Source organism: Schistocerca nitens, chromosome 2 (genome assembly GCF_023898315.1).
Source record: "Schistocerca nitens isolate TAMUIC-IGC-003100 chromosome 2, iqSchNite1.1, whole genome shotgun sequence".
NCBI lineage: Eukaryota > Metazoa > Arthropoda > Insecta > Orthoptera > Acrididae > Schistocerca > Schistocerca nitens.
This window is the reverse complement of record NC_064615.1, coordinates 121,706,519-121,724,208: the sequence shown is the minus strand read 5'-3', so window position 1 is coordinate 121,724,208 and position 17,690 is coordinate 121,706,519. Positions and strand designations below refer to the sequence as shown.

At 40.1% G+C, this 17,690-nt stretch overlaps 1 protein-coding gene across 2 annotated transcripts in view; it reads right to left on the bottom strand.

Moving 5' to 3' along the window:
* The window catches only part of LOC126234295 (ovalbumin-related protein X-like), a 130,059-nt gene that overhangs the window by 37,037 nt on the left and 75,332 nt on the right, over window positions 1-17,690 (bottom strand). For both annotated transcript variants that reach the window (XM_049942981.1, XM_049942980.1), the window contains exon 3: window positions 15,655-15,834. In XM_049942981.1, the coding sequence (XP_049798938.1) occupies window positions 15,655-15,834 (180 nt within the window). The remainder of the gene's footprint in view (window positions 1-15,654; window positions 15,835-17,690) is intronic.

The window sequence follows — 17,690 nt, the reverse complement described above, 5'->3', positions numbered from 1 at the left end:
AAGTGGCTATCCCATTGCACCCCAACGTAGTATGCCCAAAGCGCTGACATTTAAAACAGCGCATTGGGTTGGGGAAATGTGGCCGTACTGGCAAACGTGAGAACCCCGCTTTAACATGATCTGGGAGTCTCGGGCAACTGAACATGAGAATAAACGAGTCGGATTTGACGAGTTCCCCATCGACTCGTTTCATAATATGCTGCACGTCAACAATACCTTTGTCAGCCCACTCAGATTTTAACTCGTCTGTGGAGATATCCACCAAGTCCCTACATGTCACAACACCCTTACTATAATTCAAAGTGGAGTGGAGCTCGGTCTCGATAGCGTACTCTCCGAGACAGGTTGCTTCCTGAAGAGAAGCGACTTGATGGGAACTAGAAGTCTCAACTAACAGAGTCCCATTGCGCAGTCGCTTCACAGATTTCAGTGTTCCTGCAATACCCTCAAGACCCTTGTGGATGTAAAAGGGAGAAACCCTCTCAAAGCTACCCTCCTTCCGTTTAATAATCATAAACACATTCTGATTATCAGCATGTCCTCTGTTACGACAGTCTGATAAATCTCTAGCAACACCAGGAGCTGGAGGACTCGCAGCATGAAGTCGCTTTTTCAATGGGGTGTGTTTTCCTACCAGTGGCCCACCCAATCAACTGGTAGGGGGAAATGTAGAGGTCGAAGGGTCCATTGCGGTCCCACGAGCAGCTAGGGAACTAAAGGTCTGCTCAGACAGAGCCCCGCGTGCCTGAGTAAGCCGTATACAACTGGGGTGCGGCATGTGCCCCAGAGGTTGCCCGATTGCGACTGTTCCACCCCAACAGCCACGCATCTCATAGGCGCGGAGCACACCGTGAGATTGAGGGGTTTTTATAGAGGTTGGCCTTCCTCGCAATCCAGGTGGTCAAGCCAAGATTACCATTCCCTGCAGCACACAACATTCCACCGCCGCGCCATACGGTGGTCGCTAAAGCATGTCGGGAGTTACGGTGACAGGAGACTGGCGGCACTGACCAGTCCCCAGCTCAGGACCCCGGGGTCGCCAAGCCCGTACTCAGCAAATGAATGCTGAGCCCCTGCGGGCACTTGGGGACTGGGTGTTGTGTTGTCATTATGTTCGTATCATCATAATTGGGTTTCTACCATTGAGCAAAAGTAAAAAAGAACAATTACAACACTATTTGCATGTTCACTCCACCCCCCCCCCCCCCCCAAAAAAAAAAATAGTTAAAGTACACAAGCAGTACTGAAAAGATTGTCGTTAATCTGTTTTTGGAATCATAAAGGATATGGAGATGGACAATTTTGATGGATCAGGGTCAGCAATCATTGGTAATAAAGTACTGCAAAAATCACGATAGATCACTCAAAAGTGAACAAGGAGCCAATCTGTTTCCAGGTTATGTTGTGTGTCACAATAGTGTACAATCACTTGGGAACACTATGTGGAGAAACATCATAGCTGGCAGCCAACCAGGACCTTGCATAAAACTCTCTGACTCTCAGTCTGCCTTATCACTTTGTTCAGTTTGGATGCTTCTGACAGGTATGCTCCTCTTATTAATAAAAATGTACTATACTATATTGTATCAGTTTTGTGTGACTGTTCATCATCATTTCCGTCTTTACTTATAGCACTACACTGGTGACTCTGATGACTATGTTCATAAATAATTTGAACATTTCCATCTAATGCATAACTGCAGTGCTGCCGTTGTGCCCTCATTGTGCTACTCAATTTATGTCGTTGGATAGAGGTGGTTGTGCCACGATGCCAGGTGCCATGGACAGCACCTGGCATGCATCTTATGTGATAAAAAGTGACACCGACACTCTTCTGGAATGTGCTAAACCATCTCCAAACAACACAATATAACAGACACTGTAGTATGTGATCTCACATAGCACTCTGTTTCACTCACAAACCACGCTACTCCCCAGTTACAGCCATCCAACTGGTTGGACTCATGCCTACTCACTTTTGTAGAGCTATCAACTATTATACCACAAGTGAACCTGATCACTCCAGACCTCATGTAGCTGCATTGTCTCCTGCGTTTCCTATTGTGCATCATGTTGTGCCGTGTACAGACAATACTTGCTAGCCTGTTCTTCAACTACGAACATTGCCTTGGCAACCTACTGGGCACAGTACACATCTTAAGCTACCTCTTTTTTGGCTAGATCAACTTTGTGGTTCACCCCTGTCAACAGCATTTTTACTTCAAGTGAAGTTGTCAGTGATGGTATGAAATTCATCACTATGCTTAGCCATATGGAGGACCATGCAGATACAATAAGTGATATCATACTCATCTCCTCTGGCAGAAAAAAATGAGACTTTGAAAACTGCTTTTCTCCACCACCTCACTGCTCTCCAGAGGAACAAATCCATCACGTCACTTATGATAAAGTTTTTGAGCATGACTTGCAACTACAATGACCAACAACCGAACTCCCACCGACCACAAGCCGAGCTGAACTCATCTGCCATCCATGGATCTTGACATAACTGTACTCATTCAGAGCCATAACTTTGCACTGCCACAACAAACCCTCACTTACCCTCCAAATGTATCACCCCTGTGCAGAGCATCAACAACTATATCACACTCGCACCCACGCCTGCACCCGTGCAGAAGGCCACTGACTGCACTGTGCCCATGCAGCATCAGATTTTCTGGTGAGATGTACCATATAATGACCCTGCTTGTCTTCCACCATGCAATTTCCCAAACTTCATTCACGGTTCACAGGAGGCACAGTGGACAACGCATGATATCTAAGTCAGCTGGACACCCAGAGCGATGATGACAATGACAGACCACACATGCCCCACCATTTTCATGAGAAAAGACTCTTTGTACCTGACCACATCAGTGACCAACTATACCTCATGAACAACAGTTCTGAGGTCAATACTTTTCTGCGCTCTTTGCCACATCTGATGCCAGTGTACAGGCTTGTCCAACTCCATACACTAAATGATATGACATCTGTGTCTATGGATAACAGGTCTGCACACTAGACCTCTGCCTCAATGACATATACACTCAAACATTTATCATTGCAGATGTAGCTGAATCAGTTATTGGCACAGACTGATCTGGTTCTAGACTTGTATGTCGGCGAGCTAACGAACTTTCACTTACAACCCGAAAACAATGTCACCTAACACAAAATTCAAGACATCGAGCAGGAACTTCACCAACATCTCTACACCGTACTGATTCGACACCACCCGTACCGCCATCTATGGAGATAATTACGGCACCGGCTCCATCTACCGACACAAAGGTCGGTACAGCGTCACTCACTCTCACATTCTCTACCGTGTGTCTGTGGATTCCCCTGAAGGAAAAATTCATAGTCAGCCATAAAAAATGGAACAGTTCATAAGATTATCACCATCCTCCCCCACCACCTCTCCCAAAAACATCACAGACCATGGCAGCTACCACTGGAATTAATTAGGGCTGCCAAACTGCTAGCGGATGATCTCTTACAAGCTGGGATAGTTTGCCCCTCTGACAATTCTTGGGCTTCACCCCTAAAACTGGTACCAAACATCCAGGGCTTCACCCATTATTTTGCAAACACTTATGTTTCTAGTGTCATTGACTGTAAGATGACATGTGTCCAGAAGACATTCACAAAACGCTCATTATCATGCCTTTTGATTTTTCTGAGTTTAAGTTTCTGTCATACAGACTTAAGAATGTGGCACAAATATGGTAATGTTTTATTGATGGTTTATTGTTAAAATTCTCATTCTGTTGTGGTTATCTTCATGATATCTTGATTTAATCACCAGACAATGTCTCCCACAGTACGCACATCAAAAAGTTCTTGACAGCCTCTCTCACAAAGGTATGATGATCAACGAAGATGAATTCCAAATCTGACTGAAAGAATTCATCTTATTTAGACAAACTGTAAATTCTTTGGGCATTTGCACCACACCACAACATATAGAGACTATTCAGCAATTGACACCACCACAAGACTTGCAAAAACTACATCAGACTTTGTGTTCTAAGAACCATCAGTGACACCCCTAGACCTACCTGAACAGGTCTCTTATGCTAAGCAACACATTGCTTACCTGTGCATAATTCTGTGCATTCCACACTTGGTGCACAAAGTCATTCTACATAAAGCACTTAATGATTGTGACTTCATAATGTTATGAGATGACACTGTACAACCTGCCCTACATCTCCTGTACTCACGCCCATGCAAGGTCCTTCACAGAGATGACCATACTTTCTACATATTATTAAACATGAAATCTACAACAGTGTCTGTTAACGGACACTAAAGATACTTCACCAGATAATAACACTTGCCAAGCTCTCCCCTTTGCTACATCTGTCAAAACGCCCACTACCAGCTCCATACCATCAGAGTTTGAATCGCAACTGGACATCCACAACATCCTCTCTGAATAACTCAACAGCAAGCTGACATACAATGGCCCCCTCATTGAAGGTCAGCACACAGGCTACCAAACTTCAGACTGCAGATGACTCCATCGCATGGCACTTCCATAAGATTGTCAAATTACCACAAGACATCGATACCGCTGCTTTCACCTCCACTTTTCTGCTAATGGATCTTCACAATCATGACTCCATGCTTGCCTTCAACTGACCTCACACCATCACCAGCACAATCTAGTCCTGGTGAAACACCCATCACTCCTCCAACTTTGGACATCACAACATATTCATGCTATGACCACCCCCACTCCATGCCAGCCTGCCTCCATTACTACCATCTCTAAGCTATCCAGAATACATCGCTTCCTGATGACTACTCTGCTGCAGATGCCAATGTGTGTCTCCATTTTCATGCAGTCTCACCACTCCCACACCTCATACCTCCATCACTGTGCTCGACAAACATCATCGCTGGCAATCAATGAGGACCTTGCACAAAACACTCTGACTTTTATTGCCCCTTATGACTTTGTTAGTTTTGATGCTTCTGCCATGTACACTCATTTCATTAATATAAATGTGCTTGTATTGTATCTGTGTTGTGTGACTATTCATCATCATCACCACCACCACCACCGCCACATGTACTCTGTAGCATTACAACTACATACTGTTGGACCATTACAGCACGGTTTCAGAATTCTGGCATTACAGAAGCCTTGGACAGACTGCACAGTATTTGCCTGTAAAGTTGTCTATGGACTATCCAATCCCATGTAAGTGAGTAATAGTTGTACAATGAGAACATAGATCTGTCTGATTGATAGATGCCAAAATGTTATCAGTAAAAACCCATCAAATGTAGTCAAAGAAATCTAAACAGCATGATTACAGAAGGGCCGCGGGTAAACACAGTGAAAATCATTTGATGTGTCAGAATTATCTAGTACCCAAGGTCCCTTTGAGGTTAAAATGAAACCCCTGGGCAGACCACAGGCATTTACTCCTGAGTTTGTCTGTGGACTACCCAGTACCTTGTATGAGGTAATGGGTATATACTGCCAACCAAGATAAGCGAGGTAAGCATTCTCAGTAATTATAAAAGGCTATCTAATTTCCACCCAAGTGGCAGTGTTAAGATACACATGTCCTAACACTGGCACCCGAATGGCAACCCAAGAGCTTTTCATCAGTGATATATAATAGGAAAGTCTACATTCACATATCCTCAGTAATGACTTATCAGATTCAGTGAGAGAAATCTCACCACCACGAGTACTCTATTCTGAGTACCATGGGAGCTGCAAGGAATATCTGTAGCTGACATTCAACAGTGAGTAGATCTGTGCAAAGGGTCCCCTTGGCCAACACATTGTATGGGTGCTTTGGTGATACCACCTCTGGTACTCTGTCAGCACAAGTTGGCGGTTTTATTATTGCTAAGTGGTAGTGGAGCGCACTGCTATTCAGAGGCCTGAAACATCTAATAGTGTGGTTTTTCTAGGCTAGTTTTTGAGAAATGTGTAGAGTCAGTAGTGAATACAGCTTGACTAACTAATGGCATATAGATTACTTGTTGACAAACAGAAGGATGTTTCTGCTAAAAGGTGTTTCATTCACTGATAAAACTCAGGAGGATAAACACTGAAAAAATGTTACAAAATTTCATTGGGAGTAGTATGACCACCTCTATTATACACAAAACACAGTATCAAGCAACTTCTATCTTTTTACATAAGAGGGGGTGACTGACAATTCAGCATTCCATTTCAGATGATGAAAAATGCACAACGTTATCATGGCATGACACAACATGTAGGTAGCAACCTGCTTAGGCCTTATTACAAAACTGGTGCACTGCTGTTAACAGTACCTCAATCACCATTATGATAATATTGGGAAAAGGGACATACTTCAAACTTCCAACATTCATACAATGAACTATGACAGTAGCCAATGGATTATGATTGTGATAGTGCAAGTGGTCCCAAAATCATCTGGAATTCCTACAACTACAACAGTGACATCCAAAATATGTTTGAAAGAGAGACTTTTTTTCAGATCTGAAGGTGCATCTGTCAGTGAATATTAACAAGCAGGAAGCAATTGCCCACATTCTTGATGCATGTTAACACAAATTATGCCAGTCACCTAGGTTTTGAGACCATTTTTGGTTCATTTTCTCAGCAGCCTGAACCAAAAGGCCCAAATGTTTTGTTCTGATGAACAAAGAGGAAAGAATCAGTGTCCAGAAGGTTGTACTGTCTCTTATTACCCAATACCAGTGGTTGGCAAACTTGTTAGTCAACAGGCCAAGTATCAACAGTACAATGACTAGAATTTCTTTTGAGAGCCAAATTTTTCAAACAAACTATATAGGTAGGCACACTGTTATTAACTCAATAAGGTAACTCCTAAGCTGGCCTTTGCTGAAAAAAACCCTCAAAGTGATTGAAGTACATTTGCCAAGTTTAACCCCTTCCAACTTTCCCATCCACACTCATTTTGTATGGTTGTTTCCTCCTTTTATTCATAGCCACTATATGACCAAAACATATCAACATACCTTTCTCAATACCTCACACTACATCTTCTTTCACTCCAAAAAATTTCCTTAAATTAATTTAAGAAACTATACTTGAGGTTTTAAGACTTCGTTACATTGTAGGTATGTTGGATGAAACTTGTTGTCATACTTAGTAATCATATTATTTATTGTTAAAGTTACGTTGTGAAGTCTCCATAAAATTAAATCATGATAATGACTGACAAACACTAATGTAAGTGATGGCCTTGCATCTCCTTTGAAAGCTTGGATAAATCAAGTTTGTATGCTGTTGTTTCTAATTTTAGGCATGATTTCAGGTTCTCATCAATGGCACTATGATTGCTTGCATGAGTACATACACCTGAATAGCAGAAGAAAGCAAACACTATTTTTTAGCTAATTATATGAGTCAGGATACTATTCCATGTGTTGAAAATCAACATATCTTCCTTCTCAATGTCTTTCAATGCAGACTACTTGTGATGTGAACAAAGCACTTATTTGATCTTGAATATTTCTCAGGTACTCAGCTGGATTTCATCAAGAAAGCATGATATTTTGGCAAGCTGCCATCTTCAGCTGTTCCTGATGACATATTGATTTCTGCTGGCTGCCACCTTTATAATATCCTCTCTCCTCTTCCCACAGGCTCCAGCCATCAGCCTCTGGGCATGGAGCTGATGCAGTGATGGAGGAAGCACGATGTTGGGAGTCAATCTGGGGTCCTCAGTAGTGCTGCGGTCACCGTCAAACATGGGTCTATGCCAGCATGGTAACAACAGTTCCTCACCCTCTTCACTTTTTATGATGGGAGCGATTTCCATGTAGATAGTTGCTGTGCTTTGATCAATCTTATGGCTTGTCCCAAGGTCTTGCTTAATTGAAAGACACTGTGTTTATTTATGTAGTTGGATCTCTACAGCTTCTTTTAGAATACAATACCAGAAAGTGCTGAATTTTTATAACAACTTGGTGCTGTCATAATTCATGGCATGTTCATGGGAGATGCAGTGTTCTGCCTCAGTGGATTTTGCCAGCTGTTCATTGTGTGTGTGGTGTTTATGCTCAGTGCCTCTCACATGTACCATCTGGATAATCTGTCCTAGATACATTTTCCCACACTGCTAAGGGATGAAGTAGACTCCCAGTTTCTAGAGTCCTAGGTCATCCTTGATTGATCATGACAAGGTTTTTGTCTTGGATGGTGGGCAGAACATACACTTTACAGTGTGTTTCCAGAGTATTCTTCCAATTTTTTCTGATGTCTTCCCAACATATGGGATAATCGCCATTTCAACAGCCTTTTCTTCATTATCAGCAGGCCAAGCATCCTTGAATCACACATTAAGCTCGCATTTATTTCTCTCCAATATTTCTGTACAGCACAAAGACATTCAAGTTTCAAGCTTCAAATCTACCAGTTGCATTTCAAAGTTGCCAATGTTGATCTTAAAGGGAGAAAAAGTTTAGTTCCTTTACAGTCATGTTAAGACTCTTTCAACAAAGGTTAATGTTGCTTTGCTGTTTCTTAGTTCCTGAAACCTGTTGAGAAAACCTTCATTCATATTTAAAGGTGTTGTTTTGAAATAGCAAACATCAATATCAGAGTTACTTTCTTGATTATGTTTCAGTGGCTTGGAAAGTGAATCTTTCAAAATCTTGTGTAGAAAGAAATAATCTGTTTTCAAATGAAATAACTGCTTCTAAAATTAAAAAAAAAAAAAAAAACTGTGTTTCGTTTCCCCTCTTCTAATATAAAAAAATTGTTTTTCCCTCCTCTTGTAGTTAAGATTAAGGTGCTTTAGATGATATGTAATGTCTACATTGAAATAAAATGACTGCTTGTTAGTTCATTATTAACATAATAATTTTAGCTTCTTTCACCCAATCACACACTTTTTCCATGCTTTGTAAGGATATTCCTTCCACTGCTTTATTTTGCATGAACTTCAGCATGTTAAAAATTATTTCATATGTCTGACTCTGAAGCATTATCCAACTGCCACTTTCAAAGATGTAGCCACAAGCAGCAAAAGGAGTACAGGTGGCAGTGATTCCATATGGTTTGAGTTCCAAGAGAGAATGGCAATTTCACCTTCACCCCCATCTAACATCTCTTCTTCAAAATAGACTTCCCTGCACCAAAAACTGACCTCTGTGCATGGGCCATGAAGCACGCTGTACATAAGCACCTGCACATGGCATTTTGCGAAAGAGTCACAATGAAGGGGCCCAAGAGCCACATGTGGCTCACTATCTGCAGTTTGGCGACCACTGCTCTACACCATACCCAACCCTCTTTATAATTTTCAGTAACTTTATCATCATCTTTCATTACTTACAAATGCATGACATCAGGTGTAATATAAATGTGAAATTTGCACTAGATTAAGTCACTAATAACATAAAAAATGGTATACTGCACACTCACTCTTTTTTCAGTAACATATCTCAAATCTTGCGAAGTCAACCTGTGACGGAGAAATTTTTATTTTAATCTATTAATACTACATCTAAACTATCGGTGAGTAATTGTTAGGATTTGGAATAGAGAACTTTGAATAAAAAAGACTGCTTATCAAATTCTTCTATTAGTTATATTGCTTGAATGCATATGATCTGCAGGGATATTTTTCCAGCAGTTCGTAATAGTACGTTCGTGCATTTTTCTGAAACTGCTCTGCTTATTACCTGCTCTGTTTTTTGTTTCCCCAAAAAACAACTGTAAATTTGCGTGAAAATAAAAGAGTTTTGAAGGAAATGGTGATTTGTTCATTAAATTATTTACAAATAAAGAATTAAAATATATGGAATAACTCCCCTTATGCTGTGGGTTCCTGTAGTCATGTCCTAGTTCATGAACCACGGGCAATGTATGAGTGGCCAAGTAAGTGGTCCCGACAGTCGGGATACCAGTTACTTTGGAAGAAGGATGGGCATCTCGGACATATTCTGAGTTGTGGTCACCTTTGTGCTCATACGGCAAAGACTACCAAATACACCGGTTAGTCCCTCAACCGTTAGGGGTAAAACCCAATGGGACTCGGGGCAAGTAAGGCTACCAACCTGCTTCCCTGGTACTATAAATATGATGCTGGCAACAATCAGAGCAAAATGCCTCGGACCTTTGGAGGTGACGGATTCCCACCTCTAACTGACAAACCAGGGACTCCTAAGATACGACTTGGCAAACAAATGGTAATGAGATGGGGAGCTATTAATATCAATGGGGGCTACTCTGGGAAGAAGGTAGAGCTGGCAGAGGCTGCAAGTAAGATGGGGCTGGACATTTTAGCTGTTAGTGACATTCGGGTAAGGGATGAGAAAGAAGAGGAAGTGGGAGAATACAAGGTCTACCTGTCAGGAGTCAAAGCAGGAATAGCACAATGGGGTGTAGGGCTTTACATCAGGAAAGAAATGGAACCTAGCGTAGTTGCAATAAGGTATGTAAACAAATGACTGATGTGGATAGATTTGACAGTGTCTAGCAAGAAAATTAGGATTGTGTCAGTATATTCACATTGTGAAGGGACAGATCAAGATAAGAGGGATAGTTTTTATGAGGCACTCAGTGATGTAGTTGTTAGAGTAAAGGACAAGGACAGTGTTCTGCTCATGGGTGATTTTAATGCCAGGATTGTAAATCGAACAGAAGGGTATGAAAAGGTTATGGGTAAATTTGGAGAGGATATGGAGGCCAACAGGAACGGGAAACAACTCTTGGATTTCTGTGCCAGTATGGGCTTAGTAATCACAAACTCCTTTTTTAAACATAAGAACATTCACCGGTATACTTGGGAAGCCAGGGGAACCAGATCTGTCATTGACTATTTAATAACAGATCAGGAATTCAGGAAGGCTGTGAGGGACACACGTGTATTCAGGGGATTCTTTGATGACACTGATCATTATTTAATCTGCAGTGAAATTGGGATTGTGAGGCCAAAAGTGCAGGAGGTCAGGTCCATATGTAGGAGGATAAGAGTGGAGAAACTTCAGGATAAGGAAATCAGGCACAAGTACATAACAATGATCTCAGAAAGGTACCAGTTAGTTGAATGTAGTCAATTACAGTCATTGGAAAAGGAATGGACAAGGTACAGGGACACAGTACTAGAAGTGGCTAAAGAAAGTCTTGGAACAGTAGTGTGTAAAAGTAGGATGAAGCAAACAGCTTGGTGGAATGACACAGTCAAGGCAAAAGAAGGCATATCAAAAATGGCTACATACTAGAACTCAGGTACAGAGAAAGTTGTGTTGAAGAAAGAAACAAAGCCAAACAGATAATTGCAGCATCCAAGAAGAAATCTTGGGAAGACTTTGGAAACAGGTTGGAGACTATGGGTCAAGCTGCTGGAAAATCATTCTGGAGTGTAATTAGCAGTCTTCGAAAGGGAGGTTAGAAGGAAATGACAAGTATTTTGGACAGGTCAGGAAAACTGCTGGTGAATCCTGTGGATGCCTTGGGCAGAGGGAGGGAATATTTTGAAGAGTTGCTCAATGTAGGTGAAAATACGATCAGTAATGTTTCAGATTTTGAGGTACAATGGGATAGGAATGATGATGGAAATAGGATCACATTTGAGGGAGTGGAGAAAATGGTCAATAGATTGCAGTGCAATAAAGCAGCTGGGGCGGATGAAATTAAGTCGGAACTCATCAAATACAGTGGAATGTCAGGTCTTAAATGGCTACACAGGATAATTGAAATGGCCTGGGAGTCGGGATAGGTTCCATCAGACTGGACAAAAGCAGTAATCACACCAATCTTTAAACATGGAAACAGAAAAGATTGTAACAACTACAGAGGTATCTCTTTAATCAGCGTTGTGGGTAAAATCTTCTCACGTATTGTTGAAAGGAAAGTGCAAGTATTAGTTGAGGACCAATTGGATGAAAATCAGTGCGGGTTTAGGCCTCTTAGAGGTTGTCAGGACCAGATCTTTAGCTTACGGCAAATAATGGAGAAGTGTTATGAGTGGAACAAGGAATTGTGTATATGCTTTATAGATCTAGATGACTGGGTGCCTAGGAGGAAGTTATTGTCTGTTCTACGAGATTATGGAATAGGAGGCAAACTTTTACAAGCAATTAAAGGTCTTTACATGGATAGTCAGGCAGCAGTTACAGTTGACGGTAAATTGAGTTCATGGTTCAGAGTAGTTTCAGGGGTAAGACAAGGCTGCAATCTGTCTCCACTTTTGTTCATATTATTTATGGATCATATGTTGAAAACAATAGACTGGCTGGGTGAGATTAAGATATGTGAACACAAAATAAGCAGTCTTGCATATGCGGATGACTTAGTTGTGATGGCAGATTCGATTGAAAGTTTGCAAAGTAATATTTCAGATCTATATCAGAAATATAAGGACTATGGTATGAAGATTAGCATCTCCAAAACGAAAGTAATGTCAGTGGGAAAGAAATATAAATGGATTGAGTGCGAAATAGGAGGAACAAAGTTAGAACAGGTGGACAGTTTCAAGTACTTAGGATGCATATTCTCACAGGATGGCAACATAGTGAAAGAACTGGAAGCAAGGTGTAGCAAAGCTAACGCAGTGAGCGCTTAGCTACGATCTACTCACTTCTGCAAGAAGGAAGTCAGTACCAAGACTAAGTTATCTGTGCACTGTTCAATCTTTTGACCAACTTTGTTGTATGGGAGCAAAAGCTGGGTGGATTCAGGTTACCTTATCAACAAGGTTGAGGTTACGGGTACGAAAGTAGTAGTTAGGATGACTGCAGGTACTAGTAGATGGGAACAATGGCAGGAGGGTGTCCACAATGAGGAAATCAAAGAAAAACTGGGAATGAACTCTATAGATGTAGCAGTCAGGGCGAACAGGCTTAGATGGTGGGGTCATGTTACACGCATGCGAGAAGCAATGTTACCAAAGAGACTCATGGGTTCAGCAGTAGAGGGTAGGAGGAGTCGGGGTAGACCAAGGAGAAGGTACCTGGATTTGGTTAAGAATGATTTTGAAGTAATAGGTTTAACATCAGAAGAGGCACCAATGTTAGCACTGAATAGGGGATCATGGAGGAATTTTATAAGGGGGCTATGCTCCAGACTGAACGCTGATAGGCATAATCAGTCTTAAATGATGATGATGATGACTCCCCTCAAATGAACACTGCAATATTATAGAAAAATAAAAAAAAACCATGGACACTGCCAACAAAAAATAATGCTGTAGTTAAAGGTAAAGTTGAAGTGGACGAGGTCACAGTTAGCTTGCCACCATTTTGGTTACAAAAACCCAATATTGGGTTTGAGAAAGTGGAGTACAATTTTTTATCACATGCACAACAACTAAAACTGTGAAATTTAATTATGTTTTAATAAAATTACAGCCACAATTTGTTGAAAACATATAGGATTTTGTTGCCAGCCCTGCATCTAAAAATATTCATTGGGTAAAGAAAATACTGTAACAGTGTTGAAGTTGACTGAGAAGGTCAAATAAAAATATTACTCAGTGACCTGGAGCTAGGCAATGTAAAACCAAGTTAACTGTTGTTAAAAATGAAATCTTACCCACAAAAAATACAAGCAATAACAGTTCTTAAAATTTTATGTTTAGATAAATGTCCTAGCCATATTCAAAAAATTTTGATAGTCATTGAAGAAAGAGTAGGTGAAATGGCCATCAAGGTATATCAAATGATGGAAATGTGATCACTTAACTAAGTTCACTTAGCTCCAACACAGAAGTTGTAATGGCTATAGGTTCTTCATTCCAATTTGATGAATCACACACTCAAATCAACAGACTAAAGTGTAAGCTGAAAGAAATATGAATCAGATACATCATTCTCATAGTAGGAGCACAAACTGATTGAGAAATAATTTAAAAAAGGATGTGCTTCTACTACCATTTATGTTTTGGTGCAGACTGTAGACCAGAAAGTCAACAGTCTCAATTTGGAAAGAATAAGATACCTCGTCCAGAAACTGTGAAACTATTATAAACATTTCTCAGCACATCCAACCCCTATCACTGTTATCTAGCACATGCTACACATGTCTGAAGGGAAGTAAGAAGAATAGAAAAAGGAAATTCAGCTTGACTCCAAAAGCAACAGAATAGTTTGAAAAATGGAAGTGAAACCTAGCCCAAGCTGTACTACTGACGTTTCAAGTGTGTAGTATTAGCTTATATTGTTTGTGTATGCATCAAACTGTGCTGCAGATGCAGACCTACAACAGAAATGGGTTGAAATTTGGAAGTCTATGGGTTTCTTTTCAAAGAAGTACTCCACTGTCTAGAACACTTATCCCATTTATGACGATGAACTTCACCCTCTTTATTTTGTGAAAAAGTATTTCAAATATCTATTGAAAGTAAGGTAATTTTCTGTCTACAAAAGACCTTGCCCAATTAACTTTTGCATTTAAACAGAAAAATTAATAGCTTTCAACATGGCAACTCCATTATCTTCCCCTTATACTCCACAATTCACATCTGACTCATATTGTACAACTTAGCCAGAAAAAGAGGTTGCTAATCATCTACTTAGGCTAAAAGAATTGCAGATGACATAATATGAGGAAATGACTGTTCCACAAGAAAAAAGATAAAGAACTTCAAGAACTCACATCAAGTTTCAGCAGACTATACCCTATGGATTTCAAGTGTGGTGTGACACATCAACCGAGACATCCACATGCACAAAAACAAATTAGGAACATGGTTTTAAGCAATATTGCACTGTTGCTCATTAATTAGTGAGAGCTTCAATAAAGCTCATATCTTGCAAATCTGTCTTGCCTAATTCCAATAAAAATATGTAAGAATGAACTGCAACATGTACATCTTGCCGGAAGACTAAAATTACAAGGTATATGAAATCACTGGTTGGAAAATTCCCCCACTGTTGATGACTTTTTTCAGGTGGTAGACAATGGTCTAGTGAGTCCTCAACCATCTTCCAATAGAGTCACTATAAGGTTTCTGTAAGATAGATAGATTCACCCACTGGAAAGAAGTTGTACCCCTTCACAATATTGAAACAGAGACATTAGTAATGCCTTTTTTGTAACATATGGAAAAAGTTTAAATTCCACGACTTGGAAATGTTTTGTGGCTGTAAACTGACTTCAGCTACCACAGGGTTCAGTTTTGAGTCCACTCCTGTCCTTATGAATGTGAATGGCCTTCCAATGAACATACACCAAGCAGAGTTGGTCATTTCTGCAGACAATACTACTGTTACAATAAATCCTATCAAAGAGGATGCAACAGATGAAATTGTTGATGATGGTTTTATTTTTAAAAAATGTGGTGTGGTTCTCTGAAAACATACCTTCCCTAAATTTTGAGAAAGCACACTATATTCTGTTGTGCACAAGAAACAGACTCATGTCAAAAACTGATGTAGCATATAAACAGGGATCAGCAAGCAGGATAACATTATACAAATTTTTGGGTATATATACTGATGAAAACTTGAATTGGAATAAGCATATTTCCAGCTGCTCAAACAATTAACTTCAGCTACTTTTCCTCTTTGGGTAAAGTAGCAAGGGTTGGAAACAAATGAATCCATCTCCTAACATATTTTGCATATTTCCATTCAATAATGTCTTACGAACTAATTTGCTGGGGTAACTCAACATAAGGGTTCTGGCTGCACTTTGCTTATATGGTTTATACGCACCTTGATGGAATGCAGGAGATCACTCAAACCATCCAAAATTGTTTTTTTGTCTGGTGGTAGGTGCAGAGTATCAGCAACTTCCTTAGCAGTTCTTTCCTTAGCTCCCAGATAAACAAGAGATAATGCAACCTCCAGACCATATGGCGAGTAAAGGAAACTGCCTGTAGTTTTGCATAAAGCCTGAAATTTTAGACACATAATCCTTTAAAACAATATTGTTTGTTCAACTGAGAAAAGTGTTGGATTTTTATGGCAGTTACATTTGTTACTGTATAGTAATTGCTTTTGTTACTTAAAGGCAAAGATATGTTGATCTGTTTTTAGTTATTTACTACTAGATAATGCATTGCAATGCCTCTTTTGATTATTTTTTAGTTTACTGGAAGTAGATACAAATAAATGAGACACTTATATATGTAGAAATAAATAAATTACATTACATTTATCGTTTACCATGGATCCCTTGGAGATGAGTCTCTGGGATGAGGAAAGAGTCAATATTTGTGTGTGTGTGTGTGTGTGTGTGTGTGTGTGTGTGTGGTTTGAGGTTTTCGGGCACTAAACAGCATGGTCATCAGCGCCCAAATGCATAGAAACAGAAACACATGTGGTGAAGGGACGAAGACGGACAGCAAACAAGGAGAACAGCTAAAAGACACAGACCTGACGCAGTTCCAAATTCTCACATACAGAGGCAAAACAAGAGGAGAAGAAACGCACTAAAAAAGGAAAGGAACACAAGGAAAAGAGAACAGAAATCGAAGGGAAACAAGTAGGTAATCGTGACTGGCGGACCTCTTACCTAAAACCTGGGTGAGCCTGTCATCCAGCAGCACATTAAAATCCTCTCCCTAAAACCCGAGGCAACAAATTGGACAGGACAAAAAACCGTAAGACCTTAACCACAGTCGTTGCATTGTCTTGCAAAATAGATGGCAAATCCGGTGGCAAGGAAACCACCACCCTCTTTTTTAAGATACTTTCTTACTCAGATACATGGATATTGTACAATTCTAATGCAGACAGAGTTATGAGCTATAATTCTTGTGAAGATATTCATCGATGGAGTAGGAGTTGGCCAACAGGTTCTTTAATTCACTCTGAAACTGATCTTTATCACTTACAAGACCTTTGATATGCTCATTTAAGTTATTCAATATATGAGTACCCATGTACTTGACTCCTTTTTGTACTAATGTTAAACTTTTATAGTCCTTATACAGATTGTTTTTGGTTCTGGTATTATAATTATGTTTTGTACTATTTTGTGTAAAAAGAGACATGTTGGAAATGACAAAGGACATCAATGAGTATATGTACTGAGAAGTAGTAGTTAGAACACCAAGTTTCTTAAAGATGTCTCTGCATGATGATCTAGGACTGACACCAGATATAATTCTAATGACTTGTTTCTGAATTTTGAAAATGTTCTCTTTGTGAGAGGAGTTTCCTCAAAAGATGATTCCATAACTCATTAGTGAATGGAAGTAGGTCGAATAAACTAACTTCTTCATTTCTAAATCACCTATTTCTGCTATCATGCATACTGCAAATGTAGCTGAACTAAGGCATTTCATTAAGTCTAGAGTGTGAGTTTTCCAATTTAGGTTGTGGTCAATTTGTAGCCCTTAATGAATGTCATATGTGAATAAGATTATTCAAGTGCTTTGGGGTATGCAATATCTTTCATTTATCCATCTTGTGCAAAAACAAATAAATTTTTCTCCTGTCCCACCCTTTAGCATGGAACACACCATGTGAAAAACATTTAATCGAACACCTGAAGTGACTGACATTGTGCTTTGTTGGCGTTCGTTGAGAATGGTAGTCCAACAGCGATCTGTAGTCATTTGAAATGAAATAGCATGTTGGTGGGAATGATAGAAATAAGTGAAATGAGCACATCTTTTCCTATTGACTTGTTTTGTGCCCATGGCTGAGGGGGGGTGGGGGCTACAGACTACCAATGAAATGCACACGTTTGGACAACTGTTTGTTATCGATATAGGAAACAAAACTCAAATACAGCGTCTGTG